Raw genomic sequence first — 14,871 nt, forward strand, 5'->3', positions numbered from 1 at the left:
GGACTCTAGGAAATTATAAGAAATTTGTCATAATAAAAAAGTTCTCTATTTTGTAGACATTTTATAGAAAAAAAAACAATTAATCTAGTAATCAAGAAATGAATCATTAGTTGTGGCCGTAGATAGGATATAATTTGTCTTTCTACTTTCACAATGTATGTATATGTTTAATGTTGTCTTATTAATAGTCTTATATTATCCTGGATCCTAGATGGCTGTTCAAATGCCTAGCACCCAACATATTTAGACCTTTATGCTTACAACCAAAAAGCATGTAAGCTCAGCTAGTTTCAAAATCTTTACTTGACTGATATGAATGTAGTTAAGATACAAACCATAGTCCCAGTGAGCTACTTCATGTTCCTTATTGGTACATTTTAAGAATTTACATTTTACCTAATACTGGTAATTCATTTTAAAGAGAATTGAGAAAAAAATGTATTGAATTGTGAACTATATCTGAGGTTGTAGAACAAATAAAATGACTTCTCGTTTTCTCTTTTGGCTTGCTCAGTGCTCCAGAGTCCAGCTGTGAGAGGATGGAGGAGCACGGAGATGAACTAAAGGTTTGGCTGGTACATTTTGCCCTCATCTAAATCTTCCATGTCACATGCATCACATTTTACTACGAGCTGAAACGTGTACATTAAGACGCTATGACAGTAAGGGTGGGTGAGAGAGGGCAGTTGCAGCCTTTAGGCTAAAACGTGCCCTAAATACTCCAGCGTTGCTCCAGAAGCAGCATCATGAACGGTCCTGTATCTTAACAATTAAAAGGATTCTACGTTACATAACTTACCGTTTTAGCGTGTTGCTCATGAGCCAAGCGGCTGTACTCATATGAATAGAGGATTCTGCCTTGCGTGAATGAGCTGCACTCCATTTCAGCCATCTCTCAGTCACAGTCTCAGAACTTCCATCGTGCCTTAGTTTGTCTTTCCCTCCCTCCAACCCTAAAAGTTTCCACAACTTGTTTGACTGTGCAGAGATCAGTGAGGGAGAGAAGGGGGGGGGGGAAATGGGCGTAATACACTTGAGATTGGATGAGACATTTGGATTGGAAATGTTAAGCTTGAGGCAATTGGTCCTGAAGAAGCCAAATAACTGTGAGACAGAAAAGAAACAGAACAGAAAAGAAATGGGTTCATCACAAGACAGAGTGGTAGTGTGTTGGGGGAAAATGTAGCTGTAATGCAATGCAAGACATCTCTTTATCACTTTATCCTCCTTGGGGGGTGGAGACAACAAAACAGTGTATTAACAGTGGTCTAAAGCCGGGCGGGGCTTAGATACAGTAAAAAGGATCCGTTTATTTCAGGACCAGCCTTGAAGAACTTATATTTGAACACACTATGGCTGCTGTTTTCTGCTACATTATTTTTGCTTTTGTAAGCCCTCCCTTTATCCCTCTTTTTTTTGCTTTTCTCGCTCTTTGCAGGACCTGGGTGAGCAGGAACTGTCAGAGGGAGGTGTGGCATTGTGCTGGCCTGTCAGGTCTGCAGGCCTGACAGCACAGCTGCAGGCACTGAGGAAAGCTCTCTACCACAAATATGTCCAAGAAGTAGCTGCTCTCAAAGAGCAGCACAACAGAGAGCTGAGGAGACTTACTGAAGAAAAGGCACAGCAGAAGATAAAAGAGGAGCGTCAAGAGACGAGAGGAGAGAAAGAGCAGAATCTCAATGGTATAAGCGGTGCTGGAGATTCCAGTGAGAGCCTCAGGGCAGTTGGGCAGCTTGTGCTGGAAGACCGACAACACTGGGAGAGAGTGGAGGAAGAAGTTGCCAAGGTAGGCAGTGATGCATTTTTTTTTTTTATATGCAACTCATGTGTCTAGTCGGTATCAATAAAACTGTTAACAGAAGACAATTGCATTAAGTGTTTTTGTTAATAAAGGAAACAGTTGAAGTTGAAATTAATAGTTGGTGTATAAATAATTGATGAATCAAAAAGTGTATTGTTCTAGCTTCCAAAAAGTAATGAAAGTTTATCTTGCTCTTGTGATAGTAAACTGAATATCTTTGGGTTGTGGACTGCAGGTCAAACAAAAAAAGACACTGAAAGATGTCATCTGAGGTCCTCACGTTTGTCTGACATTTTATAGACCAATCATTTAGTCAATTAATCAAAAAAATAATCAGCACAATAATGAAAATAATGAGTAGTTGCAACCATAGATACACTACATTAATTTATCCAGCTTTAAAAAAAATCTGTATGAGGAAACTTACACATTTGATCCCAGCATTGTTAATAATACCTACTGTAGATCTCTGTGTCTCAATATCACATAGAGTCCTAAGACACTATATTTCTGGATCCATATGTTCTGACAGGCCATAGTTCAGATGTCAGTGGAGTTTGCACAGCAGATTGAGCTGGCTCGTATCAACAAGCGTGCCTGCCAGAGAAGTGCCTCCATGCAGACCCGGTCAGATAAAGAGGAGATGGAGAATGAGGAGCGGATGACTTGCAGAGCTCCTCTCACCTCAGGCGCCTGGCTGGGGGAAGTGGAGAAGGAGAGACTGGAGAGAGAGCTGGAGGACAGGGATGCAGAGATCAGAAAGTTAAAAGAGGAGCTCCTGAAAACTGAATCAGGACATGAGCAGGTCAGTGTCACCAACTGAGCTGTCACACGTAATGTGCTGATCTACTTTCACCACGCCACAAATTTCATTCATTTCATCTAAGAGAATTTATTACTGCTGTGTCATTCATTTTCAGATGCACTTTGTCGCAATGCAGGTGTGGCATGGATTACTCTATCATTGATTATGCAAGTTTTCACTGCTTTTCTACCTGCTCACAGTGCATTGGTTTAAATGCAACAATAATGTGAATCAATAATGTGATAAAAGTAGTTTTATATTGTTGTGTTTAAACTTGTGACCTATTACTAATGCAAGGGACTAATTAAAACCGTTCTTTTAATAATACCATACAACCACTACCAATATTAGGAAAAATAGTTTGTAATTGTCTCTCACAACCTTTTTAATGGTTTCATTGGAAGCCCATTTGTTTATCTACAACTGTCAAGAATAACAACTTAGTTTCTTGATCGTATATACTTTCTTATCTACTCTGCAAGCAATTGTTTCCTCATGTTGATTTGTAATTTTTTCTTTTTCTTTTCCTTATTCCTTAGAGAGCTAATCCCAGGGCCTGCTAGGCTTTCACTAACCGTTTATTGCATGATTAAGCTTTAACTGTGTGATTGCAGTGGCTGTCAGGTTCAGTGTTCTTTGTGAGATGAGTTGCTCTAACACACTCTTGGTGGTGGTACAGCAAGGATCAAAAACTTCTTAAGCTTCCGTTATTGGCTCAGATGAGTTTTAAAAAGCTGTTTACACACATTATTATGCTATTCTCTCCTAAATTCACCTGACTTATCTCATTTAGTAAAGAATTTCATCAAGGTAAACATTGGGGAGGTAATCTACAGAAAGCAGAAGCATCTTTGAAAGACAGAGAGAGAGAGAGAGGGAGGGAGGGTAAGAGAGGGAGAGGAAGAGGGAGAGACTGTTGAAACTGCTTCCATGTTTCTATATATCTGTTTCATACATTGTCTCTTTGCCTTTTTCTGTTATTTTATTTAATAACTTTCTTTCTCTATACTAATTTCATATGTATTTGTCCATCAACCTGCCCAGGGACTACAGGTGTAAAATAGCAAACAGCTAGAACCTGGCACAACGCTTATTCTCTTGTTGTACAAGATTAATGTTTTATTGTGCACTGTCCCTGTCTTGAAATAAATAAATTACATTACTTTTGGACAAACTCAAACCTCGTCTTGGCCCAAAGAATAGGATAAAGCAGCTTTAGATTTCAAATTTAAGTTTTCAAGTTTAAAAAACAAATTATGAACTAGGAATTAATTGAAATGTTTGTATTTGATATTTTAAAACATGATCTGTGTTTGTATGCAAATTAATGCCAAATTACTGAAAAATAAAGTAGTCTTTAGCTCATATTATAGGGCATAAAGCATTATTTAGTTAAACATGTCAAAATACCTAATTCACCCTTTTTATACCATGTTCATGTAACTTTAAATCTGTTCAAATATATAAAGTAATGATATTAGCATGTTAATATGTAAATTAAATGTAAATTGTGATGGGCAAAACATAAGAAACAGATTTCAGTATAGTGGAATCGTGTGATTTGTGGAATCCAAAATAATTTCCATTTCTTTGTCATAAACATGTTTAGGCTTTAGAGACATTTACATTTTTCTGATCTCAGAGTATACAGCACTGTATGTTGTCTGTTACTCAGGAAACTATAAAACAGTCATTCAGAATGAGCTCTCATCCTTCTGAAGAAGTGATTCTTTGACTGAAGTCAGTGCTGCTCTTGCTCATCGGCAGTCTCTGCACAGTGCAGTGTCTGGGAGTGAATTGAGTGGAAAAGAGGAGCTGTATTTCTGCAGTTCTTTCAGGAGATGGAGCTGTTGCCTCTGCATGTCACTGTGCCTCAGGTGCACCTGTTGCCATAGCACCACAAAGATAGCACTGTTTTTCTCAGCTCCAAGAGAGTTAAAAGTGCGTCTTTGTTTTTGTGCGCGTCTGTGTGCTCATTAAAAGAGGCAGTGTGTCTACGTGCCCCTTGCTGTGCCTTATTTGAATGCAGTTTTACTAATAGTCGCACATACAGCCACTCTGACGTTTGCTGTCTAGAGTTTTCAGGAGTCTGTTTATTCAACTGCAACTTTGCAATGACTGGGATGCTGTCTGTGTTTTCTCTCTTGCCCGTCCATGCATTAAAGAAGGGAAACAGCCAAGAAGAAGTTGAGGAAGATCCCGGCGGGCCGGGAATAAAGCAGGCTGGTAGAGGCAACCTGTCATCACAAGAGGAAAGAGAATCCTCTAATAAGGACACTGAAAGGTAGTGAAAGAAACTTTATTCCTGCTTATTCCTCATAGTAAAACATTATGCACAGAGATGCTCCATGATGAAGAATATTCTTTATATTCCAAATATATTCAATTGGTCCTTTATCATTGTTTGTGTTGGTGCTTTTTGTAATTTCAAAACATAATTATATGATTGAAGCCAAATTAAGATAAGAAAAGCTTTTATTGTGTCCTATATGAGAAATGAATCTTGGGCATTCGAGAGAAACGAAATGGCGACACCGCGCATAAACACACAATAAACATACAATTAACCTACATAGAAACACAATCATACGTTATCTCGTACAGTGCTTCAATAAACATCTAATAAAACCTCACACCATACCCCCTGCCTTTCTTCACAATCACAGAAGAACAGAAGAGAACCCACACTTTCCTGTTAACTAATGCTGTGGTCAATAACTTCTGTATTGCACAATGCCAAATTACTTAATACCATATCAATTATAACATAGCATATCTATATATAAAAATATTGCACCGGTACCCTATCAGGCATTGCAAATCCTATAACTATAATGGTAAGTACCACAAATATTATTTAGTAGTATTATTCACATATACATCACTGCAGCCAATACACACACATCTTATCTCTTATTATTCATTTAAGTAGACTCAGTGTTGTTATGTTGTCTGTCAAACCGTGACCAATATGGCGTTAATCGCTTCAAGTCTTTATTTTAGCCAGTTAACATTTTGTTTTTCAATAAAACTACAGATATTAAGAAGAAACTCATCTTCCCTGTAATTGTTTTTAACATAACTGTTACTGCTTTCAGAAACGTCCTGCGTACGGCCAATGAGAAGCTTAGTCAGGTGCTGGTTGACGTCCTGAAGACTACTGCAGCAGCGGAGGAAACGATGGGGCTCCACATGCAGAGTCTACGTGATGCTTCCAGTCAAGGGCAGCAGGCAGCCACGCCCCATTCTACCACACAGAGAGCTAACGCCGAGCCCATCAGATCTCATGCTGCAGGCAAGTAACATCAGGTCTCAGTAATATTTTAGGGTAAATGCTGGCCTTTGTGTTTGGGCAACAGGTTCAACAACCCATCCACCCAAATATGTTTTTTGTAGTTTAGCAAGAAAGCAAGACAAGACATCAGAAAACAGAACAAAAAACCTACTAAATGCAATATGTAGACACTGACACCCTATACAACACCTCAGTATAGGGATTTATAAAAAAAAAATCTGTGCATTGCAGTTTTTGCACCATTGCAGCTACACTTGCATTAGCATTGTGGTATTTTATAGCGTTTCGAATCAGTTTGTATTTGGTAAAATACAAATGCGAAACATTTGCAAACCAAGTAGTGTAAAACTGTTTTAAACTACATTTATTGGAGTGTTGGAGTGTTTTAGATTTCAAATTTGATTTAAAATCCAGTGTCTAGCTGCAGTTGAACCTCCTCTGCTGCTAATATAGTCCAGTGCAAAGAAGCAATACTGTACCATGACTACATGATGCTATTGCATAAGCAAATCGTAGATCCTTCTCTCTATCTTCACCAAGCCTAGTATTTGTGGGTATTTTTCTAAAATTGAAAGCACACCACCAGTATGTGTATGTTTGCATGTGTACACTTCTCATGCACAAATTGAATGTGATCACATGCAAATTAATAACAGCTTGGGCAGTGAGTACTGAGAGTCAAATGTCAGAAAAATATCAGATTTGCCTGCCGTCTGAATGGCTTATTATAAGTGAAGGTGGTGACTCCATGGGAACTAAAGACAACAAAGTCTCATGTTACCAGCTAATCCTAATATTGACTGTAGGTGTTTCATGTGACTCAGCACTTCAAGAATTGTCCTATAATGTTATATTTCAGTTTTGTTTTTGATCAGTTTCTTTTCATGAAAAAAGTATCTTCTAAAATATGCTGTTATATTGGGTCGCATATGACTAATTGTATTTGACCATAGACCTCCTGACATTTTACACATTGCGATGGTTATGGTGAGTTTAAATCCCTGAAATTCTGATGAAAATAATTACATTTTGTAATAACCAGTGACTTGCATAATTCTGTCAGCATAATGACTCTATTCTGCCTCTGCTTTAAAAGCTCCACTGCTCTGTCCCAGTTTGTTGTTCCAATACAAAATATTTTTCATATAAAAGAAATTGTTATGTTAAACAATGTAAATTTTGAGCCGTCTTGCTGCCTGCTACTATCATTAATATTCTCTGATAATGTGGTTTCAAAGTCAAATAATTAAATGCAGACTATACTGTGAAGCTTAAAGGCACAGTCGTGTCATTTGAACCGGATGATGTACAGCAGGGGTTCCCTAAACCTTCAGCCCACGACCCCCAAAGTAACGGGGCAAGTGACTTGTGACCCCCCCACACACACACACTTTAAACGTACATAAACATTGCGCGCAACCGCGCACGCACTACAGGCGTCTCCAAACACGAGCATATTGACAACACAAAATAACACAACAGCCGTAACATTATTCTACAGTAATTCACTCATTTCTTTAATTTGAACTTAACCTAATGAGATGTGCAGTATGTTTGGGGGACAGAGTCCAGTCCTGGTTTAATGTTGGAGACCGCTACTCGGAGATCCTCCTCCACATTCAGTCACGCTGCACACCGCCCTGCTACAGCTGATTCTGTCGTAAATCTGTCGCGATGACCTCAGGGGTCAGAGTGGTCAAAGAAGATCAAAAGAGCCGTTCCCTTTTTATTTATCTGCTTGGTTTCATTTTTAATTCCGCCACTAGTTTTATCTTGTGTTAAAATCATGGCCAACACATGCTATTTCTAATCGTTTTGTAAATTTTTTGTTTTATTTCTGGAAATCAACTTGCGACCCCCCCCCCCCCCCCCCCCCCCCCCCCCCCCCCCCCCCCTCTCTGGCTCGCGACCCCCCTGTGGGTCCCGACCCCCACTTTGGGAATCACTGATGTACAGTATACCTCCAACTTTTTATGGTTCTGATTATTTAACACTGCTTTGTAAAATACTCACAACAAGAAATTTTAAAAGTAGTTCTTGTCCTACACCAAGACTAACACCAATTAATTTTTTTATCATGCTAGCGTCAAATGGTTTTAAGAAGCTAAATTTGTATTGTTCTTGCAGAATTTTATATAACTGTGCTGATTATTTTCTTACAGTATCCTGGTTTATATTTTTTAAGATTAGGCATACAGGTTAAAAAAAAATATGCAAGCTTTGCTAGGAAGCTGTTGTATCCTAGTGAACTTGAAATGTGTTGATAATGTAATGTACCGATACTTCAGGTATGGTGTGTGATTATTTTCTGCCCTCTGTTCTTATTGTCATATCAGGTCACTCTGCAGAAAGTTGCCATGGCAGCGAGGCCGCCGCTGACGATGGGAGTTTGTGGTCTGGGGAGACGGAGGTTGGCGAGGGTCTGGAGGTGTCCCAGCAGATGATGGACGACCTGCTGCATGGGGCGGGGACACAGCTAGAGAATGACGAGCTTCTAATGGGCATAAGCAGACGACTCCAAACTGCTCTGGAAAAGATGTTGATGGCCATCAGCGACACCAGCAACCAGGTACAAGCGTTGTTGGTTAAGTGGCCTGGGATCAATGTACCGTTGGACACTCGTCTGGATGTGTATTGCACTTTCTGCTCGCTAAGTAACTCTTCTAGTGTTTAATCTAAAGCATCAGTTACTGTAAGGCATAAAATACTATAATAATTTATGATAGTAGGGCTGTCTAGCCTTTTGAAAATGTTACATTGGTGCCAATACAAAAGTTTCAATGCTATACTTTGCTGCGGGACAGAAACATGTTTTTAAACCTTTTATTTTATCATGAAAAATATGCCGCCAGTGATTAGCATAAAGACTGGAAATGGGAAAACGACTAGCCTGCCTCTCTTAAAAGGTAACAATCTGCATACCAGCACCTGTACAACTCACTAATTAAGATGCTATATCTCCAAGAAAACAACATGTAGAAATGACAATTCAGTTTTACGGGGGGTTTTGTGCCGGGACAGGACCGGTTGCCAGTGAGACGGCAGAATCAATATCTTCATCTAACTCTCTGCAAAAAAAGCACATTTCCAAAAATATAAACCATTATATATTAATATATACTGATTTAAAAAAGTTCCTTGGTTTACATAGAGTAGGATAATATAATCAAAGTATGACCAAACCCGCCTAATATTCTGACCAAACATTTGATGCCAACTTTCAATACTCCAGTGTTGTAGTTATAGTTGAAGTGCTTTGTCAAGTGAAGTAGGTTCTTTTCAGGTAGAAATTCATTGAATTCTTCATGAACAGTCCTGTGTGTGTTTGTGCAGAAAGCTCTAGTGACACATTTAGGCTTTGTCAAAACATTTAAATATCCACACTCAACCCTGTTAGCCCCCGCTGTGGGTTTCTACGCCCGTTCATGGAGGCATAATGGGGATGAGACTGCAGAATGTGGCCAGCAACAAAGTTGGCCTGTCTAGAATTCACACACAAAAGAGCTGCCTCATTCTCAGTGGTTGCCTATAGATACAAACTGTATTTTCACTGAGCTATTGTCTGGTCGATCAGCCTATCGTAGTCAGTAGCCTGCTGTGTCCAGTGTCAGCCCACAGAGACAGGGCCAGTTTAACTAGGCCATTGAATGTGTTACTGTAACTGCACAGCACATCCCATCTTCCCGTTGGCTGTAATTCATGCGTTACTTACGCTGAGATGGGTTTTATCTTGTCGATCTAAAAATAGCTTTAAAGACATTTCAGGCCGAGGACGAGCATCACTGTTGTTGAAGCATCCATCTACACCGCAGTGACGGTTGATTGAATGTTATCTATTGAATCATTTGTTTAGCACTAGAACTTATACACGCTGTACATTTCTATACTTTGGTGTCACAAACTGAAGATATTTTGTTTTGGTTCACTAACAGTGAGTTGTAAATAAACAACAGTGCTGAATTCATAATTTTATAAATCTGCAAAGAATTTGATAAACAATCCATTATTTAAACAAAAAACAATTATGCAAAACTGCCAGAAAAATTACTGGTTCCAGCAAAAATAATTTTAGTGCTGTCAAACAATTAAAATATTTAATCGCATTAATGTCATAGTTAACTCTCAATGAATCACATATTTTATTTAAATGTCCTTTTAATTTCTTTTGTCCCAGTATTATTTTTTTCTCATTTTAATGCTCTTATCAACATGGAAAAGTGGATCGGCTTGCTTTGTGCAAATGTTTTTTTTTTTAAACAACATAGGCTTATAGCAAATAATCTCTCACACAATGTAACACTGTCCATCAATAAAAGGGTGAAAATAATTCTTTGACGAGGGTGCGGAGAATTCGCATCAGCTGTTTGCTCAGTTCACAACAACAAAACACACAGATCCCTTTAATCTTGTCAATGGAATCATTTGGCAACTTTCAAAAAGTAAACTTTCCATTCAGAATCGCTTGCCATCCACTCAAAACTTAACATTACTACTCTTTGGCCGGCTTGCAAGCCCTAACAAATGTGTAGGGGCGTGCCTGTTGTTTTGTTTCCGGTCTAGCTAGATCCGGTGTGAAAACATCTTGCTATAAAAAAAATTACGCTGTTAAAATCGGTTTGCGTTAACGCCAATAATAACGCACTTAACTAACAGCACTAAATAATTTATACAGTAAATGTTAACATGGGTTCTGGGAAATCATGTTTTTTTTTTTTTTATGACGATAAATTAGTCAAGAAAGTAAACTAATCCTAAATTGCATCCCCATTAAAATCACACCATAGATTTTACAAGCAAATTATGTGTTACACTGTTTGCATCTCCTCCAAGTACACACCGTTAACAGCACAATAAACTTGTAATCAACAAAACCACTTAATGGTTTGTTCAATGATTTCCTTGCTGCTATTGATCTGATATACATTAGTCTTGTCTGTAAGCGGTGCTGGGTCGTCACTTCTTGTCTGAGAAGCAGAGATTCATGACACAAGCCGGTCAGGAATGTTAAGTGTCTTTGTTAAACTACTGCCGTAAATGATTTGCCTGGAGAAGGTGCTTGCTAACTTACTGTCCACTCCCATTATCTGCCAGTGAGACGTGGAAATTGTTTGTGTGCAGTCAGTGTGATGGTTGACATGCCAAACAGATACAGTAGGTGGGACCAAGAGGCAGCATGTCAGAATGCCTTATGCTTCTTTCTGCTGCTACATTGGGACTGAATCCAGTTTGACAACTTTTTTGTGGGAAGGGCGTTTGCTCTCTGTAGGTTATTTATATATACATGGAGAGCCTCTGCTCTATCTGCTAAATCTACCTGGCTCGAATGATAGAAGCCACACCTGCTTCCCTCCCACTTTTGCTGAACACTATCCTGCTGCGTGCGATCAATGTAGGAAGTGGAAGAGCAATCCTCTCGTCTTGAGTGGTGAAAACCTAGCATGGAAGTCTGGAATTTAATCCTTTTTTTTTTTTAAGAACATGTGGGTAGACGGAGGCTAAGTGAGTGTAACATAGTGACAGTAGCCTGCCTTGGGTAAGTAAGCCTTGCCTGACAGGACAGAGAGATCCGGCTACAGTGAGTAATATTATGGAATGAGAAGGGGAGCATGCGTAGAGAGGAAATGACAGCAATCCTAGAAAGAAGTAAAAAAGAAAGCGTGAAAGACTTAAGATCCAAGCGCTGTCCTTTCACCCTCGGCTGGCTGCCGCTTGGACTAAACAATTAAAAGGGGCCCCTGGGAGGCTTCCCTGCAGGTCGGGGTTGCTACGGCAGCATAGTATTGTTGATGAATCTCCAATGAGAGAGAGGATAGCAAGCCGGAGCAGACGTGGGGGTGTGAGCTTTACCGAGCGGCATGAGATGGTTTCACTCTAAGGAAATAAGGTCAGAGAGAAAAGAGAAAAAGGGTTGGAGATCTTCAAAGAGGACACGAAGAGAAGAAATGCTTGCCTTTGTGTTTACAAACCTCCTGTGGTTGTGTACAGGAATGCCTTTTAAACTGCCGGAGCAAGATGTGACTTTCACCTGCCGTCGAGGATGACACTTTTTGGTAGGACCATAAGAAATCCCATAATATCGGATGACTTTCTCTCTCGACATTTACCTGGAACCTGTTCTGCCTCCAACCAGCAGCATGAGATTAACGTGACGTGTGAATGTGACCCTCTCCAATTGTTGTTTACTCTTCTTATGTGTGTTGTAAACACATAGAAATTGTTGCTTGGAGCTACCACAACGTTGCTCACAGCTTTATTCCCCACTGGACTTTTTTTTCTCAGTTGGGGTTGCACAGCTCAACCTGACAGATTATGGCAAATGGGAACCTCTTTTGATAATTCCAGAAAAGGACCTTCAACATAACAAACCGAGGCTAGAAGGTCTTCCTTCATCCATCTATCTTTTACCATGGATTCTTACAGCTCTTACTGGAACTCAAGCATGCAGAGCAGCACGTGGATGGAAGGGGAGGACCAGGATGTGTACGAGGTGGAATCTCGTGTACCCCTTCCCCGACCTTTCCCATTATGCAGCACCTTGAACGAGAAAAATGCTGTTGTGGTACAGACGCAAATCTCGCATGTCAATCACAGGACTAATGGTCACCTTCTTAAGGTTATCTCCAAAATCTCCCTGCCTACTCCTCCGTATACAGTAAGTTTACACCTGGTAAATGTACTGTATCTAAACTGTGATGGAGTTTTTAATTTGTAGGAAGAGATTGGGTTAGTGCAATTTCAAATAGTCTGTACATTGGATGGAGAGTACTGTGCGTTTTATTAATATTTTATAGGTACAGTCACCAAAGCCTGTTTTATGTCGTTCAGGTCTGTGCATGCAGATGATGTAATTTAAAAGCCATTCCACATAGGATCACAGCAGCTCTTTCTGTGCTGCTTTTGAAACTGTAGGTGAAAGATGAAAGACTTCTATGTGCCAGGGTCATCTTACCACTTCCTGGTTCTCATAATGTTACAATAAGACCTTTGCTCAGAGAGATATGGTAATCTATGGAAAGTAATTAATGGGAACATGGGTTATTGCAGTTTGATGACTTCATAGCTGTGACACATGGAAAAGATGCATTCTGTCACCTGACCTGAAGGTTATTAAACTAATTTGATATAATTATTTCAGTGTGTTTCTGTCACATTTGCACTTAACCTCATTTTGTTGTTGACTTCAATTTGCTTTTTTGTCCAATACCAGTACTTAATGCATAATGTGCAGACAGACTTTAAGACTGTGAACTGTTTTGTCTAGCCTTTTGTAATGGCTGTATATTCCTAAAGGTGACAACAAAATGCTTTCTAAGTAACTTAAAACAACTTGCTTAATTTTGTATTGAAATTAGATTAATTGCTTACCAGCTGCAAATCTTTTAATTGAATGATACTGGTATTAAACTAAATCTACAATATATACAGTATATTGCAGTAAGCAGACAAAATGTGTTTTCCAAATGGGCTGAAAGATATGGTTGAAATCAATGATATGATTATGAGATGATATTTTAAAGGATATTTTCTAGGTTCCGTTCATATCATGTTGGTAAATGTTTTTTAAGTCGTGTCAAAATAATCAAATGGAGATTGAGATCAATAAACTGTGGTCCACTGTTATGCATTACATGAGACTAAACGTTTTATTTGTAAAAAAACAAGAATGTCAATAACCATTTTTTAAATATTTTGATTTGAATCACAATTTGCTCTGCAACATGAAATCGGAAAACATAAATTTCTTGTGCGATACTGTAATACGATCAATTACGTCATTATATAATTCCGCTGAAAGTACTTAGTGATATAATTAAAACTATTAGTGTGGGTGAAGCATAAGCATCTCGAATCTACACTTCTCGTAATGCAGCTTAATAGCATATTTCATTTGATCCTCCCTGCCTCTTTAATGGACACTTTCTTTCAAACCACACACCTCCAATTTGTGACAGACCTTTTTTTTTTAAATGCCTCAAGCCCAAACCGAGTTGACCCTTATGACATCATCAGCCACAGAAGAAATTATACAGCTGTTATCAACTCCTTGAGTAGTTCTACTCATGAGGATCTTTTAAATATAAAATCAGATCAAAGTTCCCCTTTAGGGCTTTCAACGACTGTTCTTCTAAGCTAATTTAATTTCATCTTTCAACTCTTCTCTAACTCTTCTACTTGTGTGACTCTTTCCTCTCCCGCTCTCAGCTTGAACATGCCAGGATGACCCAGACTGAGCTGATGCGTGAGTCCTTCCGCCACAACCAGGAGATGAACGAACTGCTTCAGAAGCAGGAGGAGCTGCAGGAACGGTTGTCCGAGGAGGCCCGGGCACGGGAGCAGCTGGCTCTGGAACTTCACCGGGCTGAGGGTGAGTTTTTTCTGAAAAACGTGTTCATTTATAGGAAATATGATCAGCATGGAATACATAAATTTGTTCCTCTTTATCTTTCTTGCTTTTACATTAATTTGATTTAAATGTTGGTTAAATTCTATGTGGGGTTGGAAGTCTGCGCTGTACTGTCATCCACTGTTTGCAGCTTCTTTATAGGATTTATTTACAGCCTCTTTTATAGGATGAATGGCAGTACTCTCTATTTCTCTAATTGTAGGTGTGATAATGTGTGTCTGTATGTCAGAATGAATGATTACAAAAAACAGAGAGCATAATGACGAACTGAAGTGAAAAAGCATCTGTGCATCCTTTTGGGGGAGGGGGTGTTACAGGGAGTGATGGGATCAGCTGTTTGAAAGGGAGAGTACAGGCGTGTGAGACCATCTGTGGTGACAGATTGACAAATGGTAATTTCTGTTTGTCAACCTGTCTCCAATTTGTGTTTGGCAACTAAATCATGAGGGTTTGTGTTTTTGGAGGGGAAGGTATCTGCGTGAGAACACAGTAAAATCTTTAAGCTTCCTTAACTTCGATTCACCAGGAAGTGGGGTGGCAGTAGCTCAGTCCATAGGGAGTTGGGT

General features: G+C 39.2%; 1 protein-coding gene across 1 annotated transcript in view; it reads left to right on the plus strand.

Annotated features, from left to right (window-relative positions):
- akap9 (A kinase (PRKA) anchor protein 9) overlaps positions 1 to 14,871 on the plus strand; it is a 67,797-nt gene that overhangs the window by 26,381 nt on the left and 26,545 nt on the right. Inside the window, exons 16-22 of the mRNA XM_032536073.1 lie at positions 515 to 575; positions 1,439 to 1,786; positions 2,334 to 2,606; positions 4,763 to 4,890; positions 5,705 to 5,901; positions 8,238 to 8,470; positions 14,104 to 14,266. Coding sequence (XP_032391964.1) covers positions 515 to 575; positions 1,439 to 1,786; positions 2,334 to 2,606; positions 4,763 to 4,890; positions 5,705 to 5,901; positions 8,238 to 8,470; positions 14,104 to 14,266 — 1,403 coding nt within the window. The remainder of the gene's footprint in view (positions 1 to 514; positions 576 to 1,438; positions 1,787 to 2,333; positions 2,607 to 4,762; positions 4,891 to 5,704; positions 5,902 to 8,237; positions 8,471 to 14,103; positions 14,267 to 14,871) is intronic.

This window comes from Etheostoma spectabile, chromosome 14, assembly GCF_008692095.1.
Source record: "Etheostoma spectabile isolate EspeVRDwgs_2016 chromosome 14, UIUC_Espe_1.0, whole genome shotgun sequence".
In the NCBI taxonomy this organism is placed as follows: Eukaryota; Metazoa; Chordata; class Actinopteri; order Perciformes; family Percidae; genus Etheostoma; species Etheostoma spectabile.